At 35.4% G+C, this 24,484-nt stretch overlaps 1 protein-coding gene across 1 annotated transcript; it reads right to left on the reverse strand.

The window, feature by feature from the left end:
- Nucleotides 1-3: 3 nt before the first annotated feature.
- CYLC2 (cylicin 2) lies at nt 4-24,002 on the reverse strand. Its single transcript, XM_023545324.2, has 6 exons — nt 23,926-24,002; nt 7,794-7,834; nt 6,749-6,784; nt 6,436-6,561; nt 5,289-5,293; nt 4-2,295 (listed from the first exon to the last, which is right to left on the reverse strand). The coding sequence occupies exons 1-6, from the start codon at nt 24,000-24,002 to the stop codon at nt 1,246-1,248; spliced, it is 1,335 nt and encodes a 444-aa protein (XP_023401092.2). The 3' UTR covers nt 4-1,245.
- Between the last annotated feature and the right edge of the window lie 482 nt (nt 24,003-24,484).

The following is a 24,484-nucleotide window of genomic DNA, read 5'->3' on the forward strand; positions in this document are numbered from 1 at the left end:
TTTTTGTTTTTACTCATATTAACAGGGCTTGTGGCTGGCAAGAGAGTTTAATATAATTATAAAAAATAAAAAGTTAATTATATTCACATCTAAATAATATTATTTAGATTTCCTTACTCTGTCACTCTCTGTTACATTCTGTTAAGTTAAATTCCTGTAAGCATTTTGCAATTTAGCAGGGAGCCCTTCATATGTTTCATTTAAATTGCTTTTCTTGATAATTTGGATAATTTTTATTTTCATCTTTCCCCAAATAGAGAAGTTAGTCACTATTTTCTGAATTAAAAAAAAAAAAAAAAAACTTTTGATAACTAATTGTTAAAATTTTCTTAAATCAAAAGCCAGTCTCCCCCCTCTCACACTAAATAATTCTATTTCCCTTAAATTTTCCTCATGGGCACTTTTTAAAGTTTCAGTTATTTAGAGATCTCACCAAGTTGTTTAAGTATTTTTTACCATAAGAAATCCCAAACTTGATAAAGCTTAATTAAAAACCTATTCAGTAAGTTACAAAAATACTATAGGGAAGATCATTATCAACTCAAACACTTAACTTGGTTCAATTATTTCTTTATCCACATTTGGCTTAGAATAAAACAAACTCACTTACCAGATGTTTCTAGCTTGGCTTGGAGGTGGAACATTCAACATCCATCAACAGGGCTGCAGTTGTTTGAACTTGGAAGTTGGTGGGTTAGGCTTACAAGGAGGCAATGTTATTTGCTTATTCTTTTCTTCTCTCTCTCTCATTGAGTAATGCTACCTTTAGTTTGTATTTACTCAAAAGTAGAAATTTGAAAAATTATTTGACTTCCTTTCATGACTCTTTTATTTAAATCTGTGGAGGGAGCTTTGGAAATTTTGAATCTGTGGATTTAATATTTGCCTCTTTGGATTTTTTTGAAACCTTTTTTTTTTTGTATCAACAGATTCATTGCCTTTGCCTTCTACATCCGTAATTGAACCTTCTTCTTTACATCTGTCTTTGCATCTTTCATCGAATCCTTCGTATCCTCAAATTTAGCGTATTAAACAGAGCCTCAATCTTCAATTTTTCTTAAGATCTTTCTTATATTTTTATCAATCTTTTGAGTGCTTCTTTGTATTCTTTTACTGTTTTTAAATATTGTTTGATTAATTCTTTGATTCCTCTTTTTCACTCATAGATTCAGCTTCACACTACTAAAATTGTTTCATCAACTATGCCTTTGAACTATTATTTCCATTTGAATTATTATCCAAGGCCTACTTGCCCTTCTTTGCACCCTTAGCATCACTCTTCTTTGCATCCTTCTTTGAACCCTTCTTTGAATCTGCAGATTCTGTGTCAGTATCTTTCTTGGCATCTTTCTTAGCATCTTTCTTGGCATCTTTTACTGAAGCTTTCTTGGAGTCAACCTTCGATTCACTGTCTGTGGCACTGGGTTTCTTTTCAGCTTTCTTATCTTTTTTACTATCTTTCTTATTTGAATCCTTCTTTGCGTCTTTCTTGTCACTGTCCTTTGATTGGTCATCTTTCTCATCAGTCTTTTTTGCGTCTTTTTTATCCTTTTTACTGCCCTTATCCTTCTTTGCATCTCCTTTTCCAGTTTCAGGTGTTGTAGCTGGATCCGTGCCCTTTGAATCTTTTTTGTCTTTCTGGGGATCTTTCTTTACACCTTCCTTTTCAGTTGGAGCTGGTGTAGGTGACTCTTTGCCCTTCTTTGAATCTTTCTTATCTTTTTTGGCATCTTTCTTTGCATCTCCTTTTTCACTTTCAGTGTCTGTACTTGAACCCTTGCCCTTCTTTGAATCTTTCTTGCCTTTTTTGGCATCTTTCTTTGCATCTCCTTTTTCACTTTCAGTGTCTGTACTTGAACCCTTGCCCTTCTTTGAAACTTTCTTATCTTTTTTTACACCTCCTTTCTCACTTTCAGTATCTGTATCTGTCCCTTTACCCTTCTTTGAAGCCTTTTTACTTTTTCTGGTATCTGTTCTTGTAATACCTTTTTCATCTCCAGATCCTTTCTTTAAATCTTTTTTACCCTTTTTTGACCCCTTTAAATCTGTGGATTCTGCTTCTGAGTCTGATTTGTCCTTTTTGTCTGCTTTCTTGTCTTCTTTACCTTTCTTACCTATTTCTGGAGGTAAATGTTTCTCTGCATCTGCTTCTTTCGAAGACTTCTTGGGGGTAGAAGTTGGTTTGGATACGGGCCGCCTCCTGGCAGCTAAATAAACAGATGGTCTCTCGGAAATACTCATTAAAGAACGGTGCATCCATAATGGTCGCCTTTTTCCTTCCTTTGGCTTTTCTTCCTCATGTTTCTGAAATATTGTTTAAAATAATGATGAACAACCTGTGTGTGATTTATACACTCTTTATTGTCACATACCAAATACAATGAGATAATTTAGATTTTGATAAACAGTAGTTAAATTGTAGATTTTACAGTTTATTCTGCTTTTTTCAATTTTCTTATTTTGACTTACAGTCATACCTCAATATGGGCACAGTTTCAGTTTAGGGGATCTTCATAATTCTCTCAAGATTTTACATTAGAATTAGTGTGGACCTATAATGAATCGTGACATATCAAAGCTTCTTTTCAAAATCAGGAGATATTTTTGTTTTGTTTTGAGATGCTGTATTCTTGAGAACTCTTGAAATATCTTTCCCACCACTCTCCAGCCCTAGGTTAGCTCAGAAACTTATTGTTCTCTAATATTTAACATCCCAAAATCTATCCTGAAGTATAAAGCTGTCAGTGACAGGATAATATCCATACACCTACAAGGAAGACCAGTTAATAGGACAAAATTATTTGAATTTATGCACCAACCACCAACACCTAAGATGATGAAATTGAAGATTTTTACCAACTTCTGCAGTCTGTAATTGATCAAACATGCAATCAAGTTGCATTGATAATTACTGGTGATTGGGATACAAAAGTTGGAAACAAAGAAGGAGCAGTAGTTGGAAAATATGGCCTTGGTGATAGAAATGACACCAGAAATTGCATGACAGTATTTTGCAAGACCAACGACTTCTTCATTGTGAATACCTTTTTACAACAACATAAATGGTGACTATACACTTGGACCTCATAGGCTGAAAAAAGCAGGAATCAAATCAAGTACATCTGTGGAAAGAGACAATGGAGAACTCCACATCATCAGTCAGAACAAGGCCAGAGGCCGACTATGGGACAGATCATCAATTGCTCATATGCAAGTTCAAGTTGAAGCTTAAGAAAATTAAAACAAGTCCATGAGCACCAAACTACAACCTTGAGTATATCCCATCTGAATTTGGAGACCATCTAAAGAATACATTGGACACAATGAACACTAGTGGCCAAAGACCAGGTGAGTTGTGGAATGACGTCAAAGACATCATATAAGAAAAAAAGTAAAAGGTCATTAAAAAAGTAAGGAGAGACCAAAATGGATGTCAGAAGAGACTCTGAAACTTGCTCTTGAATCTACAGTAGCTAAAGTGAATGGAAGAAATGATGAAGTAAAAGAGCTGAACCAAAGTTTTCAAGGGTGTTCAAAAAGACAAAGTATTATAATGAAATGTGCAAAGACCTGGAGATAGAAAACCAAAAGGGAAGAACTCACTCAGCATTTCTCAAGTTGAAAGAACTGAAGAAAAAAATCAAACCTCGAGTTTCTGTATTAAAGGATCTATAGGTAAAATGTTGAATGATGCCAGGAGCATCAAAAGAAGTTGGAAGGAATATACAGAATCACTGTACCAGAAAGAATTGGTTGACTTTCAACCATTTCAGGAGGCAGTATATGATCAAGAACCACTGGTAGCAAAGGAAGAAGTCCAAGAGTACTGAAGGCACTGGTGAAAAACAAGGCTCCAGGAATTGATGGAATACCAATTGAGATATTTCAACAAATGGATGTAGCACTGGAGGTGTTCACTCATCTATATCACGAAATTTGGAAGAAAACTATCTGACCAACCAACTAGAAGAGATCCATATTTGTGACCATTCCAGAGAAAGGTGATCCAAGAGGAAGTAGAAATTATCTAACAATATCTTTAATATCACACACAAAATTTTGCTGAAGATCGTTCAAAAGTGGTTGCAGCAGTGCATTGACAGGGAACTGCAAGAAGTTCAATCAGACTCAGAAGAGGACATGGAATGAGGGGAATCATTGTTGATGTCAGACGGACTTTGGCTGAAAACAGAGGATACCAGGAAGATATTTACCTGTTTTTTATTGACTATGCAGAAGGATTCAACTGTGTGGATCATAACAAATTATGGATAACATTGGGAAGAATAGGAATTCCAGAACACTTAATTGTATTTGTGAAGAACCTCCACATAGACCAAGAGGCAGCCATTTGAACAGAACAAGGGGATACTACATGATTTAAGGTCAGGAAAGATGTGTGCCAGGGTTGTATTCTTTCACCGGACTTATTCAATGTGTATGCTGAGCAAATAATCTGAGAAGCTGGACTATATGTAGAAGAACATGACATCAGGATTGGAGGAAGAGGCATTAACAACCTGTGTTATGCAGTTGACACAACCTTGCTTGCTCAAAGTGAAGAGTACTCTGAACACTTACTGATGAAGATCAAAGGCTACAGCCTTCAGTATGGATTATACCTCAACGTAAGGTAAACAAAAATCTTGACAATTGGATATATAAACAACATCATGATAAAGGGAAAAAATGTTGAGTGTGTCAAGGATTTCATTTTACTTGGATCCACCATCAACACCCATGGGAGCAACTGTCAGGCAATTAAATGACATACTGCATTGGGCAAATCTGCTGCAAAAGACCTCATTAAAGTGTTAAAAAACAAAGATGTCCTCTTGAGGACTAAGGTGCTCCTGACCCAAGCCATGCTATTTTCAATTGCCTCATATGCATGTGAAAGCTGGACAATGAATAAGGAAGACTAAAGGAGAATTGATACCTTTGAATTATGGTTTTGCTGAAGAATATTGGATATGCCGTGGACTGCTAGAAGAATGAACAAATCTGTCTTGGAGGAAGTACAGCCAAAATACTTCTTAGAAACAAAGATGGAGAGACTTCATCTTATGTATTTTGGACATGTTTTCTGGAGAGACCAGTCCCTGGAGAAGGACAGCATGCTTGGTAAAGTGTAGGGTCAGCAAAAAAGAGGAAGACACTTAATGAAATGGATTGACACAGTGGCTACAACAATGGGCTCAAGTATAACAATTGTGAGGATGTCATAGGACCTGCCAGTGTTTTGTTCTGTTGTACGTAGGGTTGCTGTCTATCTGAACTGACTTGACATCAACTAACAACAGCGACAACACAATATTAACAAGTTTCAGGCTTTAGGTATATCTTGGTTTCTATTTTCACTTTCATGATCTCTGAAAGTTAGAAAGCTACACATGTTTAGAGGTAAAAGCCTGAAATTCCACATTCTTGGCAAAATACAAATTGAGTATTATCAGATAAAGAAAAAAAAATTATCAGATAAGTGAAAATCAATAATATTTAGTGACATTAATTTTTGCAGAATGGTGCTTTTTGTTCTCAACTTCTAACCAAATGAATGCCAAAACTTAATGGCAAAAATAAATAATTTTGATAAGAATGTTAACATTCAATGAACATATAAATTGAACAAAGAAAGAAAGGAAAAGATACAAGAAACCTGGAAACTACCGATAGGATAAATGTTCCTATAATAAACAAGAGTTTATGATACATTTATCAGGAGATACTTTTCTTTGAATATTTTCCTCTCCCATGGGTGACTCCAGATTGCTGTTATTCTTGTTCATTGATAGGATTCACACCATGGTGGAGAAGTAATGGAAAATACTTATTTTCCAGTACTCAAATCCCGAACTCTGTATTATAGGATATAAGAAAGCATCAACTTCATGTATAATGTATAATAATATGTAGCAAGGTATACTGTAACTCCATGATTCTAATGAGGGGACTTCTCCAACTGGGGACTATTTCCTGATTGCTTATGCTAACTGTAGCATTTGTTTGTCCAGCTCTCTGTGCTTGTTCCTTAAATAAGTTCTGTAATATGGGGGATACTGAACAATTAGTTAAAGGGAAATTTTTGTACAGTAAAAACTACATAAAATATATCTACTTTCTCCCAAATAGTAGAATTTGAATTATCTTTAACTGTGCTGCCCAACGTGGTATTCAATAGCCACATGTGACTATTTAAACTTAATTAAAATTAAATAATACATAAAGTCCAGTTTCTCAACTGCACCGGCCTCATTTCAAGTGTTCAAAAGCCACATTGGACTGCAAAGATATAAGCTATTTCTGTCATTGCAGAAAGTCCTCATGTATATATGTATGTGTGTATATGCGTGTGCGTGTGCCTGTGGCTCTGTGTATGTGTGTGAATGATTTTTCAAGTTTATTACTAGTAAAATTATATGATGTTTTTAATACTTACACTATCTGCATTTGCTTGCAGTTTGGAAGGCATTGATCTCCTTTTCCTTCCTGGCCGGGGTGGTTTTGGAAATACCAGGGCAAAGTGTTGCTGATTCCATGATTTTTTGCTTAATTCACTGACTGAAATAAGAAAGAACAAAACAAACTCTTTGAAGTAAATGGTTAAAATTTCATCAGAACTTAAATTTTAGTAAGTAAAATATATATATAAATGAATAAAAAATGATTCACATTATGGTTTAATTTATTTGCTGTGCTATCTGTGTGAGAAAATAAAACACGATGTTTCTATTTTGGCCAGTTTTACGAATAACTGTATAGTCACTGAGCAAACTGACATAGCCTGTAATAGAAAAGGAAAGAAACAAATTTTTACTGATTCTGTTTAAATTTTTCCATCTCTTCCAGCTTAGATTTTTTTTTTTTTTTTTTGCTTTATGCTCTTTTGATTAGAATGTAATTACATTGAGAGCACAAAATATGTTAACTACTTTGTAGCCATCAAAATACTTGGCACATTGCCAGGCATAAAATATTAATAAATATGTGTTTGAATCTAAGTGCTAATATTTAAGATCCTCTTAGCTATTAGTTTTTTTTCCCGGATGCAAATGTTACACATCCAAGAACTGCGTTGTCATGGGTGACATATTTAATGAAGAAAATCGACAAATAAAGAGTATCCACAGAACGGTGAGTAGGAGGATGAAGCTTCCTGAAATTATAACAGAAATGATTGAAAACATTTAGGCTACCAATAAGACCAATGAGAGAAATGACTGTATATAAATATTTGGCATATTATTGTTTCCAAGAAGAAAGGGCTTGTCCTGTGAATCTCTAAAGGACAGAATCAGGATCAATGGCAAGAATTTAGAAGAGGACAACAGACTTTAAGTTCGAATATGAGGAAAACACCTAATATTTAAGCCATTAAACATCAAATTGACTTGCCTTGTGGAGTAGTGAAACTTTTGGCCAAGTATAAACTAGGTACAATCTATCAGGAATATAGTAGAAGAGATTCCTGAAGTAGATGGAAAGTTGTTTCTCCAATTTTACATTGCTTTTCAGTTGTAAAATGATCTGATTTTGTGATTTCTAGCACGTCAATGTGCTCAGCTTCATGCTGATGAATATATATGCTTAATCTTCCTTGGATTTAAAAATTAAAATACGTAAAGTGTTACCTTGAGCCCATGAGAAAGGTGCCTTGGGAAATAAAAAGTTGATTTTTAATAATATCCCTGGCAGATTTTGTTTTATTGCTTTGAATGAAAGGTAATAATCATCCCTAAAATTAATCACATATTTTTAAAATAAATATTGAATATTTAAGTCACAAGTCTTACCTGGAATGTAATTGTCATATGTTCCAAAGTTTATTTTTTGGCTATAAAAAAGCAAAAGGGAGTGGTTTTAATGATTTTATACAAAATGAATGTATTTAATGATTATTTTTTTATTAATATTTGCCACCAATAACTTCAGAAATATTGCCATTATTATGTAAGAATGCTTCATCCCTAAAAGAGTAGAGATAAGAAAATGTGTGTTTTTAACACAGACTTGAACAAAACTAAACCGTGGTGGGCGAAAATATAAACATACACACAAACACACACACATACATCAACTTTCCCCATCTGGAATATATAATACATTTTTAAAAATTGTAAAATCATGATTGACTAATTTTCTTCATTGCATGCTCAAAATTCTCCTGCAGTTTAAATTGAACAAAGACATAATTGTTGAAAACATCATGCAAAACCCTATCCTCAAATATTTTAAGAACTTAGCCAAACGCAGATCATTACATGGCATATATGTGCATATGTGAGTGTGTGTGTGTATGTAAGTAAGTCAGCATGCACCATAAGTAATGACATAGAATTTGAGTTTTATATTCTTTATGGAAACCCGGGTGGAGCAGTGGTTAAGTGCTACGGCTGCTAACCAAGAGGTTGGCCGTTCAGATCTGCCAGGCGTTCCTTAGATACTCTGTCGGGCAGTTCTACTCTGTCCTATAGGGTTGCTATGAGTCCGAATAAACTCAACAGCAGTAGGTTTGGTTTTGGTTTTATAGAAAAATTCAAGAAATAAATTTTTATTGCAAAGTGTTTTCTAATTTAGAAGTTTATATTTGTGTTAGTACTATCTGAACATGTTTATCCCTACAAAGGAGACTGTTATAATCTAACTTTTATTTATCTGTAATGGAGACAAATAGTAAGATCTGGTAGAGTAAGATTACACTACACTGCACGTTACGTTATCAACAAAGAGCTATAGGTGATCATAAGTGAGTTGCGCATACTTACGTACTGACACAATGTGTTACTTATTTCGATAGACCAGAATCATTAAGTATGAAAAGCAAGCAAACAAACAAAGCCAAATAAAAGTATCTTGACATCTTGATTATAACTCTATTTCCCATCACAAAATCTGGCATTGTTTTCATTCTAAAATCCTGGATTAACTAACTGACAAAAACTTGGAATATGTTATCTGATCTAGTGTTTTCTTAACTGAGGATGTGCACCAAAACTACTTGCCCCACTATATTTGAGTTCCTAGGTTTGGATCCAGTCAACGCATATTCATACACTGCTAAAGAAATTTTGATGCTTGTCCATGGTTATGCAGTGCTTTGTGCTAAATTCTGAAAGAGGAAATATTTTGGGTACATGAAAAACATTAATAAACCAGATTTTCCAAATGGTAGTTACAGACCTGATCAATCAATTCCTGATATAACCTTTAGGCTATATTCTCTGGTCACAACACAGTAAATTAGAAATCAATAAGAAAATTGCCTAGAAAATACTCAAATATTTGAAAAATATTTTAATAGACTTTATTTTGAGGCCAGTTTTTGGTTTATAGAGAAGTTGCGCAGGAAGGGAAAAGAATTATCACATATCCCCTCTATTCCCTACATTCATGTGGTAATGTTTTCTAAACAAAATGAACGATAAGAATAGCATACAAAAATTGTAAAACATGGCTAACAGTGCAGAGAGGACAATTTATTGCATTAAGCACTTATATTAGAAAAGAAAAAGTTTAAAATCAGTTTTCAAAGTTTCCACCTTAAAAATTAAAACCCATGGCCACTGAGTTACTTCCAACTCATAGCAACCCTATAGGACAGAGCAGAACTGCCCCATAAGGTTTCCAAGGAGCTGCTGGTAGGTTCGAATTGCAGAGTTTTGGGGGTTAGCAGCCGAACACTTAAACACATAGGGAACTATTAATAAACTAGAAGTAAAAGAAAGAAAATGTAATGCCATGAGCCAAAAATTAGTAAAATATAAAACAAAAAAATTAGAGGTAAATTAAAAAATCTGAAAGTTGATTCTTCATAAAGAAGAAAAAGAACAAGAGGATATCTATGTTGGTGTTTTTCGGTGCCATTGAGATGGTTCCACTCGTAGCGACCACATGTGCAACAAAACGAAACATTGCCCGGACCTGTGCCATCCTCACAATCTTTGTTATAATTGAGCCCATTATTAAGGGCACTGTGTCAGTCCATCTCATTGAGGGTCTTCCTCTTTTTTGCTGACCTTCTACTTTGCCAAACGTGATGTCCTATTCCAGGGATTGGTCCCTCCTAACATGTCCAAATTAAGTGAGACAGAGTTTTGCCATCTTCACTTTTATGGAGCATTCTGAAAGTACTTCTTCCAAGACAGATTGGTTTCTTCTTCTGGGAGTCCATGGTATATTCAATATTCTTTGCCAACACCATAATGCAAATGCATCAATTCTTCAGTCTTCCTTATTCACTGTTCAGCTTTAACATGCATATGAGACGATTGAAAACACCATGGCTTGGGTCAAGCGCACCTTAGTCCTTAAAGTGATATCTTTGCTTTTTAACGTTTTAAAGAGATCTTTTGCAGCAGATTTGCTTAATGCAATGTGTCATTTGATTTCTTGACTGCTGCTTCCATGAGACTTGATTGTGGATCCAAGTAAAATGAAATCCCTGACAGCTTCAGTCTTTTCTGTGTTTATCATGACGTTGCTTACTGGTCCAGTTGTGAGGATTCTTGTTTTCTTTATGTTGAGGTATAATCCATACTGAAGTCTTTGGTGTCTGATCTTCATCAGTAAGTGCTTCAAGTCTTCTTCAGTCTGAGCAAGCAAGGTTGTGTCATCTGCATAACACAGGTTGTTAATACGTCTTCCTCCAAACCTGATGGTATTTTTTTTTAATACAGTCAAGCTTCTCAGATTATTTGCTCAGCATACAGATTGAATAAGTATGGTGAAAGGATACACCCATGAAGCACATTTTTCTTGACCTCAAACCATGCAGTTTCCCCTTGTTCCATTCGAAAAACTGCCTTATAGTTTAAGTACAGGCTCCTCATGAACACAATTAAGTGTTCTGGAATTCCCATTCTTCTCAATGTTATTCATAGTTTATTATCATCTGCACAGTCGAGTGCCTTTGCATAGTCGATAAAACACAGGTAAACATCTTTCTGGTATTCTCTGCTCTCAGCTATGATCCATCTGACAGTAGCAATGATAGCCCTTGTTCCAGGTCCTCTTCTGAATCCAGCTTAAACTTCTGGCAGTTCCCTATCTGTGTATTGCTGCAACCGCTTTTGAATGACCTTCAGCAAAACCTTACTTTTGTGTAATATTAATGATGTTGTTCGATAATTTCCACACTCTATTGGATGACCATTCTGTGAAATGGATACAAATGTAGATCCTTTCCAATCTGTTGGCCATGAAGCTGTCTTCCAAGTTTCTTGGCATAGACCAATGTGTACTTCCTGTGTTGCATCTGTTTGTTGAAACATCTCAATTGGTATCTGATCATTTCTGGAGCCTTGTTTTTCATCAGTGCTTTCAGTGCAGCTTGGACCTCCCCTTTCAGCACCATCAGATCTTGATCATATGCTATCTTCTGAAATGGTTTAACATTGACCAGTTTTTTTTGGTACAGTGACCCTGTATATTCCTTCCATCTTCTTTTGGTGCTTCCTGTGTCACTTAATATTTTCCATGTAGAATTCTTCAATATTGCAACTTAAGGCTTGCACTTTTTTTTTTCAGTTTTTCAGCTTGAGAAATGCTGAGCATGTTCTTCCCTTTTGATTTTCTATCTCCAGGTCTTTGCACATTTCATTATAATACTTAATTTTGTCTTCTTGCACCTTTTGAAATCTTCTATTTAGCTCTTTTACTTTATCATTTCTTCCATTTGCTTTAACTACTCCAGGTTCAAGAACAACTTTCAGAGTCTCTTCTGACATCCATTTTGTTTTGCTTTGTTTTTTCTTTACTGTCTTTTAATGACCTCTTGCTTTCTTCATGTATGATGTCCTTGATGTCATTTCACAGCTCCTCTGGTCTTCGGTCATAAGCGTTCAATGCATCAAATTTATTCTTGAGATAGTCTCCAAATACAGGTGGGATATATTCAAAGTCATACTTTAATGTTCATGAACTTGTTCTAATTTTCTTCAGCTGCAACTTGAACTTGCATATGAGCAATTAGTGGTCTTTTCCACAATCAGCCTCTAGCCTTTTTCTGACTGATGATATTGAGCTTTTCTGTTGTCTCTTTCCACAGATGTAGTCAAATTGATTTCTGTGTATTCCATCTGGTGAAGTCCAAGTGTATAGTCACTGTTTATGTTGGTGAAAAAAAGTATTTGCAATCATTGGTCTTGCAAAATTCTATTATGCAATCTCCAGTGTAGTTTCTATCACTAAGGTCATATTTTCCAACTTCCAACCCTTCTTTGTTTCCAACTTTCACATTCCTATTGCCTGTAATTATCAATGCATTTTGATTGCATGTATGATCAATTTCAGACTGCAGAAGTTCTTAAATATCTTCAATTTCTTCATCTTTGGCCTTAGTGGCTTTTGCATAAATTTGGATAATAGTCATATTAACTGATCTTCCTTGTATGTGCATGGTTATTATCTTATTACCGACAGTGTTATACTTCAGGATTGATCTTGAAATGTTCTTCTTGACTATGAACACTATGTCATTCCTCTTAATTTGTCATTCCCAGCATAGTAGACCATATGATTGCCTGATTCAAAATGGCCAGTACTCATCCATTTCAGCTCACTAATGACAGGATATCAATCTTTATGCATTCCATTTCATTTTTGACAACTTATAATATTCACAGATTCATACTTTGTACATTCCACATTCTAATTGTTAATGTATGTTTGTAGCTGTTTCTTCTCGTTTTGAGTCATGCCACATCAGCGAATGAAGGTCTCAAAACCTTGACTCCATCTACGTCATTAAGGTCAGCTCTACTTTGAGGAAGCAGCTCTTCCTAGTTGTATTTGGAGTGCCTGAAGGGCTCATCTTCTAGCACTATACTGGACAATATTCCACTGCTATTCATCAGGTTTTCATTGACCGCTTTTTTCAGAAGTAGACCACCAGGTCCTTATTCCTAGTCTGTCTTAGTCTGGAAGCTCCACTGAAACCTGTCCACCAAGAGTGATCCTGCTAGTATTTGAAGTCCTGGTGGCAAAGCTTCCAACAGCCCAGCAACACACAAGCCACCCAGTGTGACAACCTCCCAGGCAAGTGGTGGAGGAAAATAATACAAGAACAAAAAGTCAAAATAAATAAACAGAGACCATACAAAAACAGCAACAAGAAATCCAAAAGATAAACAAGAAAATTTAGGTAATGGATAACTCGATAGAAGTTTTTAGGAAGTTTGAAATAATGGAAAACAAATCAGTGACATTGAAGACAAGTCCATGGGTGCCATTATTTGAGAAAAAATCAGGGTAAAGAATGAAGAAAAATGTGGGACACAAGAGCAAAAATTTGTGTATGATTGGAGTTTCAGAACAGAGGGAGAAAATGGAAAACACAAGGAACATTTTTGAAGATTTGCTGTCAGAAAACTTTCCAAATATCATGAAAGACAAAAAAAAAAAAAAAAAGACCATCCAAGAAGTTCCATGAACCCCATATAGCATAGACCCCAAAAGAATTAACCAAGACATATTGTAATCGCTCTTTCCAAAACCAAAGACAAAGAAAGAACCCTGAAAGTGCCTTGAGAAAAACAATAAGTCGCTTACAAAGGGGAAACAATAAGACTAACTTTTGATTACATGGCATAAACTATGCAGGCAAGATAGCAGTGGGATAACATGTATAAAACCTTGAAAGAAAAAAAAAAAAACTGCCAACTGAGAATAATATATACTACAAAACTCTCCCTCACATATGATGGCAAAATTAAGATATTTTTGATACATAGAAATTAAGGGAATTTGTAAAAACCAAACCAAATTTACAAGAAATGCTGAAGGGAGTTGTTTGGTTAGGCAGCCAACAAAATCACACAACAGAGTGTAGGACACAGGACAGCATCAGTCAGAAGTCAACCTAGTAAAGGAGTCTCAATAATAAAATGAAGCTAGAAGACTTAAAAGAGCAAAACAGAAACATCAATCTGTAAATGATGTCAGCATCAAAACAATAAAAGAGGGAATAAATGGTGTTGGTTTAGAGCTTTCAGATGGAGAAGAAGTCAAGGAGATATCAAGTAATAAAAGACTGGTTAAAACTTAGGGAGATAAGGGTAAATTTCAATGTAACAACAAAGAAAGTGAAAAAACCTACTCATCAGAGTAAAGAAGAGAAATATAAATTTTCAGTAAACATTAAGTTGGTAATAACAAAATAAAAAGAAATTCCACAAACTAAAGGAGCTCAGTACAGGAAAGTAAGAGAAACAAGTAAAATGTCAGCACCACAAGGGGGGAAAAAAAGCACAAGAGTATGACAGCAATAAACTTGTATCAATCAATGATCACATTGACTGTAAATGGCTTAAATGGACCTGTAAAGAGACAGAATGATGGAATGGATAAAAAAAAGCAGGACCGATCAATATGCTGTCTGTAAGAGACATATTTTAGGCATAAAGACAAATATATTAAAAGTCAAAGGATGGAAAAATATATATAAGCAGTCACCAAAAAAGGGCAGTAGTGGGAATACTAATCTTGGATACAATAGACTTTAAACCAAAATCAACCATATAAGACAAGGAAGGACATTATAAAATGATTAAAAGGACAATCCATCAAGAAGACATAATCTTAAAAAATATCTATGCACCAAACAACAGGGCTCCAAAATAAATAAAACAAACTCTAATAGCACTGAAAAGAGAAATTGACAGTTCCACAATAATAGGAGGAGACTTTAACAAGCCACTCTCAGCAACGGACAGAACATTTAGAAAAAAACTCCACAAAGATAAAGATCTAAAGGACAAATCAACTGTCTCAACCTCATAGACATATATATCACACTCCATCCAACAGCAGCAACCCATACATTGTTTTCCAACGCACGTGGAACATTCTCCAGGATAGACCACATTTTAGGCCACAAGGAAAGCATCGATAAAATCCCAAACATCAAAATAATATAAAGCATTCTCTCTGATCACAATGCAGTACATTAGAATCAGTAACAGAAATGGTAAGGGAAAAAAAATCTAATATATGGAAAGTGAGTAACACCTTGCTTAAAAACAACTGAGTTATAGAAGAAATCAAAGAGGGAGTAAAAAAATATTCCTAGAATTAAATGCAAAAACACATCATACCAAAGCCTTTGGAACACCACGAAGGCAGTGCTCAGGGGTCATTTTATAGCAATATCAAAAAATAGCACACATCAAAAAAGAACAGAGCAAAACCAAAACATTACCCTACAACTTGAACAAATAGAAAGAGAACAACAAAAGAAACCCATAGGCACCAGACAAAGGAAATAATAAAGATTAGAGCAGAAATAAATGAAATAGAGAACAGAAAAATAATACAAAGAATCAGTAAGACCAAATGCTTTTTTTTTTAGAAAAGAGCAAGAAAATTGACAAACCACTGGCCAAACTGATTAAAAAAAAAAAAAAGAAGAGAGGAAGAAAATAACTTAAATAAGAAATGACATGGGAGACATTACAAAAGATCCAGCTGAAATAAAAAGGATCATAACACAATTCTATGAAAAATTGAACTCCAACAAATTAAAAAACCTAGAGGAAATGGACAAATTTCTAGAAACACATTACCTACCTAAACTACCACAAGCTGAGATAGAAAATCTGAACAGATCCATAACATGAGAAGAGATTGAAGAGGTGATAAAAAAGAAAATACTTCCAACAAAAAAGAAGCCCTAGCCGAGACTACTTCAATGAACAATTCTACCAATCAGAGACGAACTCATACTAGCACTACTCAACCTTTTTCAGAGTCTAGAAAAGAAAGAATATGCCAAAAAGAAGAGATTCTTTTTTTAAAAAATTAATTTTTCTTGTGCTTCAAGTGAAAGTTTACAAATCAGGTCAGTCCCTCATATAAAAATTTACATACACCTTGCTAAACACTCCTAATTGTTCTCCCCCTAATGAGATAGCACAGCCCTTCCCTCTACTCTCTCTCCTAGTGTCCACTTGGGCAGTTTCTGGCCCCCTCTACCCTCTCAACTCCCCTCCAGACAGGAGATGCCAACATAGTCTCATGTGGTTACTTGATCCAAGAAGCTCATTCTTCACCAGTATCATTTTCATCACATATTCCAGTCCAATCCCTGTCTGAAGAGTTGGCTTTGGGAATGGTTCCAGTCTTGGCCTAACTGAAGGTCTGGGGACCATGGTCTCTGGGGTCCTTCTAGTCCCAGTCTGACTATTAAGTCTGGTCTTTTTACAAGAATTTGGGGCCTGCATCCCACTGCTTCCCTGCTACATCAGGGGTTTTCTGTTGTGTTCCCTGTCAGAGCAGTCATCGGTTGTGGCCGGGCACCATCTAGTTCTTCTGGTCTCAGGCTGATGTAGTCTCTGGTTTATGCGGTCCTTTCTGTCTATTAGGCTCATAATTACCTTGTGTCTTTGGAGTTCTTCATTAAGAAGAGATTCTTTAAAGAGATGGAAAAACTAATCACCAATTTATATGGAACAGAACATGGCCCCAGATAAACAAAGCATTATTGAAGAGAAAGAACATAGTAGGAAGCATCACACTACCTGATCTCAGAACCTGTTATATAGCCACCATAGTTGAAACAGCAAAAATTCTCAACAAAATTCTAGCCAATACTATTCAGCATCATACCAAAAAAATAATACACCACAACCAAGGATTGTTCAACATTAGAAAAGCAATCAACAACTAAATCCACAATTAAAAAAAAAAACAAACTTTTTTTTTAAATAGAAAAGAAAAAAATTGCAAGATCATCTCAGTTGATGCAAAAAAAGGTATTTGATAAAGTCCAATATCCATTCCTGATAAAAATTCATAATAAAATAGGAATAGGAGGGAAATTCCTCAACATAATAAAGGGCATCTATACAAAACCAACATTTTCAATGGTGAGAGGCTGAAAAGCATTCCCCCTGAGAATGGAAACAAGACAAATGCCCTTTATCACCATTCCTATATGACATTGTACTGGGTGTTTTAGCTAGAGCAATAAAGCAACAAAAGGGTATAAAGTGCATCCAAATTGGAAAGTAAGAAGTAAAACTACCCCTATTTGCATATGATATGACCCTATACATAGCAAACCCCAGAGATTCCCTAAGAAAACTACTGGAATTAATAGAAAGATTCAGCAGAGTAGCAGGATACAAGATCAACATACAAAAATCATTTGGATTCCTATACACCAAGAAAGAGAACTTTGAAAAGGAAATCAGGAAAACAATACCATTTGTAATAGCCCCCAAAAGATAAATTACTTAGGAGTAAATCTAACCAGGGATGTAAAAGGACTACACAAAGAAAATAAAACACTCTTGCAAGAAACCAAAAGAGACCTACATAAATGGAACAACATACGTGGTCATGGATAGGAAAACTCAACACTGAGAAAATGTCAATCCTACCCAAAGGTAGCTAGAGATATAATGCAATCCCAATCCGAATACCAACAACATTCTTTAAAAAAAAAAAAAAAGAGATGGAAAAACTAACCATCAACTTTATATGGAAAGGAAAGTAGCCCGGATAAGCAAAGCATTACTGAAGAGAAGGAACATAGTAGGAAGTCTCATACTACCCGGTCTCAGAACCTATTGTATAGCCACCATAGTCAAAACAGCCTGGTACTGGTACAATGACAGACACATAGACCAATGCGACAGAATCAAGATGTAAATCCATCCACCTATGAGTAGGTAATCTTTGACAAAAGACCAAAGTCCATAAAATATTGTGGAAAAGAGAGTCTTTTTAACAAATGGTGCTGGCAAATCTGATTGTCCATCTGCAAGAAAAAATGAAGCAGGAGCCATACCTCCCACCGTACACAAAAACTAACTCAAAATGGATAAAAGACCTAAATATAAAACCTAAAACCATAAAAATCATGAAAGAAAAAATAGGGATAGCACTAGGGGCCCTAATACATGGCACAAAGAGAATACAAACCATAGCTAACAATGCACAAACACAAGAAGATAAAATAGATAATGGGAGCTCCTAAAAATTAAACACTCATGCACATCAGAAGACTTCACCAAAAGTGTAAAAAGAGAAACTACAGACTGGTAAAATATTTCCAGCTGTGACATATCCAACAAGGGCCTAATCTCTAAAATCTATAGAATACTTCAACACCTCAACAACAAAAAGACAAATAATCCAAATAAAAAATGGGCAAACGATATGAACAGACACTTCACCAAAGAAGACATTAAGGCAGATAACAGGCACATGAGGAAATACTCAAGATCATCAGCCATTTGAAAAATGCAAATCAAAACTACCATATTATTTCACACTGACATTACTGGCAGTAAAAAAAAAAAAAAGCAGATAATGACAATTGTTAGAGAGGTTGTGGGGGGATTGGAACTCTTACGCACTGCTGGTAAGAATGTAAAATTGTACGACCACTATGGAAAATGATATGAAGCCTCCTTATAAAGCTAGAAATATCATACAACCCAGCAGTACCACTCTTAGGAATATATCCTAGAGAAATAACAGCCATCACACGAATAGACATATAAGCACACATGTTCATTGCTGAATTTTTCACAACAGCAAAAAGATGGAAACAACCTAAGTGCCCATCAACAGATGAGTGGATAAATTATGGTACCTACACACAGTGGAATACTATGCAATGATAAAGAAAAGTGATGAATCCTCGAAACTTCTCACAACATGGATGATACTGGAGGGCGTTATGCTGAGTGGAATAAGGCACTCGCAAAAGGACAAATATTGTATGAGACCACTATTATAAAAACCCAAGAAAAGGTTTACACACATAAAAAACAACCTTTGTGGAGACACTGGGAGGAGAAATCACTGACTACATAGTAGACAATTGTCAACTTTGGTAAAGGGAAAGACAATACACAATATAGAGGAATTCTGCACAAAAGTAAAGTCTCAGAAGCTTCCTAGACACATCCAAACAGCTTGAGGGACAGAATTACTGGGGTTAAGGGCTGGGGACCATGGTCTAAGGGAATATCTAGATCAATTGGCATAACATAGTTCGTAAAGAAAATGTTCTACATCCTACTTTGGTGAGTAGCCTCTGGAGTCTTAAAAGCTTAAGAGTGACCACCTAAGATATATCTATTGGTCCTATCACATTCAGCGCAAAGCAGAATGAAGAAAACTAAAGACAAGGAAAATATTTGTCTGAAGGACTAATGGACAACATGAACCACAGACTCCACCAGCCTGAGCCCAGAAGAACTAGGTGGTGCCCTACTATCACCACCGACTGCTATGACAGGGATCACAAAAGAGTCCCAGACAGAGCAGGAGAAAAATGTAGAACAAAATTGAAATTCACAAAAAAAGACCAGACGTATTGGTCTGACAATGACTGGAGGAATTCCTGAGATTATGGCCCCCCGGACACACTGCTAACTCAGAAGTGAAGCCATTCCCGCAGTCTACCTTTTTCAGCCAAAGATTAGACAGGCCTATAAAACAAAAAATAACACATGTGACAAACATGCTTCTTAGTGTGATAAAGTATATAAGACGAAACAAGCAACATCTGCCCAAAAGCAAAGATGAGAAGGCAAGAAGGGACAGGAAAACTGGACTAATGGATATGGAGAACCCAGGGTGAAAAGGGAAAGGGGGAGAGTGTTGACACAATGCAGAGATTGCAACTAACGTCACAAAACAATATGTGTTTAAAATTTTTTAATGAAAGATTAATTTGCACTGTAAACTTTCACTGAAAACACAATAAATTAAAAAAATACAGACTAAAATTATCTGCTCATCAAAATGTACCATTAAGAATATTAATAGGCAAGTAACAGAGTAGACTAAATACATATATTGTATGTCTCACAAACATATCTCTCTGTAAGAACAATGACTTATTCATTGGAAATGCCTCTTTTTCAACAACATAAATCGCAACTATACACATGAACTTCAGCAGATGGGATATACAGGAATCAAATCGACCACATCTGTGGAAAGAGATGTGGAGAAGCTCAATATCATCAGTTAAAAAAAGGCTAGGGGCCAACTATGGAACTGACCGTCAGTTGCTCACATGCAAGTTGAAGTTGAAGCTGAAGAAAATTAAATAAGTCCACGATACCCAAAGTACGACCTTAAGTATATCCCACCTAAATTTAGAGACCATTTCAAGAGTGAATTTGATGTACTGAACGCTAATGACTGAAGACAAGAAGAGTTGTGGGATGACATCAAGGACATCACACATGAAGACAGCAAAAGATCATTAAAAAGACAGAAGAAAAAAAAAAAGACCAAAATGGATGTCAGAAGAGACTCTGAAACCTGCTCTTCAACGTAGAGGGACTAAGGTGAAAGGAAGAAATGACGAAGTAAAAGAGCTGAACAGATTTCAAGAGTGGCTCAAGAAGACAATGTAAAATATTAGAATGAAATGTGCAAAGACCTGGAGTTAAAAATCAAAAGGGAAGAACACTCTAGGCATTCGTCAGTCTGAAAGAACTGAAGAAAAATGTCAAGCCTTGAGTTGCAATTCTGAAGGATTCTATGGGCAAAATATTGAATGATTCAGGAACAGACAAAAGAAGATGGAAGGAATACACAGAGTCACTGTAAAAAAATGGAATTGGTTGATGTTCAACCATTTCGGGAGGTAGCATATGATCAAGAACCTATGGTACTGAAGGAAGAAGTCCCAGCTGCACTGAAGGAATTGGTGAAAAACTAGGCTTCAGGAATTGCCAGAATACCAAATAAGATGTTTCATCAAACAGATGCAACCTGGAATTGCTCAATGGTCTATGCCAAGAAATTTGGAAGACAGCTCCTGGCTGACAGGAAGATATCCATATACATGCCTATTCCAAAGGAAGTTGATACAACAGAATGTGGAAATAATATCGTTAATATCACATGCAGATAAAACTATGCTGAAGATAATTCAAAAAATGGTTGCAGGAGTACACTGACAGAAAAAAAATGCCAGAAATTCAAACTGGATTCAGAAGAGGACATGGAATGAGTGATATCATTGCTGGTGTCATATGGACGTTAGCTGAAAACAGAATACTAGAAAGATGTTTATCTGTGTTTTGTTGACTGTGCAAAGGTTTTGACTGTGTGGATCATAACAAATTATGGATAACATTACAACAAATGGAAATTCCAGAACACATAATTGTGCTCATGTGGAACCTGTAAATTGATTAATAAGCAGTTGTTTGATCAGAACAAAGAAATACTGCATGGTTTAAAATCAAGAAAGGTGTGTGTCTGTATGCCGAGCAAATAAGCTGAAAAACTGGACTATTTGAAGAAGAATGTGATACGCAGATGACACAACCTTGCTTGCTGAAAGTGAAAGGACTCGAAGCACTTATTGATGAAGATCAAAGACTACAGCCTTCAATATGGCTTATATCTCAACATAAAGAAAACAAAAATCCTCACAAATAGACCAATAAGCAACATCATGATAAGTAGAGAAAATACTGAAATTGTCAAGGATTTCTTTTGACTTGGATCCATAATTAATGCCCATGGAAGAAGCAGTCAAGAAATCAAACTATATATTGCATTGGGCTATCTGCTGTAAAAGAGTTCTTTAAAGTGTTAAAAAGCAAAGATGTCACCTCGAGGAATAAGGCGCTCCTGACTCAGGCCATGGTATTTTCAATTGGTTCATATGCCTGTGAAAGGTGGACAATGAATAAGGAAGACTGAAGAGGAAATGATTTATTTGAATTCCAGTGTTTGCAAAGAATATTGAATATACCATGGACTACCAGAAGAATGAGCAAATCTATCTTGGAAGAAGTACAGCCAGAATACTCCTTAGAAGCAAGGATGGTGAGACTTCATCTCACATACTTTGGACATGTTATCAGGAGGGAACAGTCCCTGGAGAAGGACATCGTGCTTGGCAAAGTAGAGGGTCAGGAGAAAAGGGGAAAACCCTCAACAAAATGGATTAACACAGTGGCTGCAAAAATGGGCTGAAACATAGCAACGATTGGGAGGATAGTGCAGGACTGGGCAGTGTTGCTTTCTGCGGTGCACGTGGTCACTGTTAGTCGGAACTGACTTGAAGTCAACTAACAACAACAACATATTTCATAACTTGTATCTATAATGTTAAAAATAAAAGCTCCCAAACTTAAAAGCTAAATTGCAAGTGACCTATTGTATTGAAAAATAGGGCAGAAGCTTGACAGATACTTCATGAAGGAAGATATAAAAATGTTAAAGAAAATAATTTGAAAATAACCAAAGCATCATTGTCATCAGAGAAATGTTCATTAAAGTTACAAATTGATACCACTTTATATCCACTAGAACAGTTAAAATTAAAGATTAATAACACCAAAAGCCAGCAAGACTATAGAGCAATTGATTTGTTCAGCATCAGTGGTGGGTATTTAAATGACACAATCATTTTGGAATGCAGTTTGGTGTTTTTTAAATAAAGTTGAACAAATACATGCTCAATGTATTATTCAGCATTTTTACTAGTAGATGTTTACCCAAAAGAAATTCATGGAAAACTTGTAGAAAATGTATAAAGCAACTTTATTCATAAACCCAAAACTAAAAGCAACATAAACTTCTGTCAACAGGAGAATAGATAAACTAAGTATGCTATATTTACATGGTAGACTACTAATTAGAAATTTAAAGGAATGAATTACTAATACATATGAATAGCAACATGGATGAATCTCAAAAACATTATACAGAGAGAAAAAAAATCAAGATACTTAAGAGCATATACTGTAGGATTCATTCCATGAATCTCAAGAATAGGCAAGATATGGTAACTGAACTGTCATGGAAGGTCAGAGTAGATTGTCTAGAAATTGGTAAAATATAGTTTTCTGACACAAGGTTTCTATAGGTGAACCAACGATCATCAGGAGGGACCAGTCCCTGGAGAACGACGTCATACTTGGTAAAGAGGGTCAGAGAAAAAGAGGAAGACCTTCAATGAGATGGATTGACACAGTGGCTGCAACAATGGGATCAAACATAGCAAGGATTGTGAGGATGGCACAGGACTGGGCAATGTTTTGTTCTGTTGTATGTAGGGTAGCTATGAGTGAGAATTAACTTTACGGCACCTAACAACAACAACAACAACAATTTTTTTGGCATGTTAGGAAATTTCTATTGCTTAGGGTTGGTTAGGTTAGGGTTAATGACTAGCACAATTCAATAAATTTAGATCACTTACATTGTTACTAAGGAGAGTTTATAGGACTCCCAAGTAACATGAACTAAATATCCTAGTCCCCGTTTTATGTAAATTTGCATGTCAGCCATGAGCAATCAAATATTTTGGGACTATATAGTATTGTCTCACTTTTTTCTCCCAGTTGGGTTCTGCTGATGAGAGGATCTCTCTCCTTGCTTCACTGGGCAGTCAAGAAATCCTCTAGACAAGTTTCATTTAGATTGAATTTTTTAAGTTTCTCATAAAAAAAGGAAAAGTAAATTAAAAAACACCTGTTAGTGTTTCTTTTATTCTTTTATTTTTGCTTTTAAAACAATTGTTTCTGTGAGTGAAAATTTATTTCTATCCTTTTTAATTAAGTTCCCAAGATTTTGAAGAAGAGCTACTCTAATGACTTATTCTAAGGAAAAAAAAAAAAATAGAACAACTAAGTCAACAAAGTTTTTCTTTCTCAATATGAATTAAGTTTTCTGGACATATATAAGAAACTATCCAAAAATGAAAACCCAGTGCCATCGAGTTGATTCCGACTCATAGCAACCCTACAGGACAGAGTAGAACTGCCCCATAGAGTTTCCAAAGAGTGCCTGGAGGATTCGAACTGCTGACCCTTTGGTTAGCAGCCATAGCACTTAACCACTACGCCACCAGGGTTTCCATAAGGAAATATAACAATTAATAATTCATCTTAACTAAGATAAAATGGAATACAGAAGCCACAAGTCTTTCTTTACTTCAGGTCCAAACATCCAATCATTTCAAAATCAGTCTCAGTATTTGCAAGCTTTTTGTTGTCAAGATGTTTCCCCATTGTCGGCAATGTGGAAGGTTATGTGTTTGTGACTTATAGAGAGGGAAGCTAGCTATAGGTTTTCCTAAATGAAGAGCTGAGATATCACTGTATAGGAGAGTTTGATGACTTAATTTTTTTAGAAGAAAAATTTGTTTCTATATTACAACCACAAAAGTTTTAAGTGGTCAACATGTAATGATTTTTGTATTTCTAATTTATTTTTTCCTTTTAATCCAAAGTGACTTTAAATACAAAGTACACCTGCCTCTACTCTTGCTTTTGATAGTACAGTATATCTGCCTGTATGAGTTTTAAAAATATATAATAAATTCAAAGTCAAGTGCTTTAAATAATGTGATACCTCCCCCAGTGTCATGTGAATTGTCCATAGACATCCTGTTTGTGTGACTGTCCTCAGATAGTCTACTTGAAGACTTTGCATTCCACATCATCCGCAGGACAAAGAAGGTCATAAAGGATTTAGTATAAAGCTTTCCAGG

The sequence above is a fragment of the Loxodonta africana genome, chromosome 9 (genome assembly GCF_030014295.1).
Source record: "Loxodonta africana isolate mLoxAfr1 chromosome 9, mLoxAfr1.hap2, whole genome shotgun sequence".
NCBI classification, from domain to species: domain Eukaryota; kingdom Metazoa; phylum Chordata; class Mammalia; order Proboscidea; family Elephantidae; genus Loxodonta; species Loxodonta africana.

Excerpts from the sequence above, each read along its gene's own strand:
- CYLC2 (XM_023545324.2), bottom strand. The coding sequence starts at position 24,002 with ATGGGGAAACATCTTGACAACAAAAAGCTTGCAAATACTGAGACTGAT. Across the intron at positions 7,835-23,925 it reads ATTGGATGTTTGGACCTGAA|CCAAAAAATAAACTTTGGAA; the intron begins GTAAAGAAAGAC and ends GCTTTTTTATAG. Across the intron at positions 6,785-7,793 it reads ATATGACAATTACATTCCAG|GCTATGTCAGTTTGCTCAGT; the intron begins GTAAGACTTGTG and ends TTTCTATTACAG.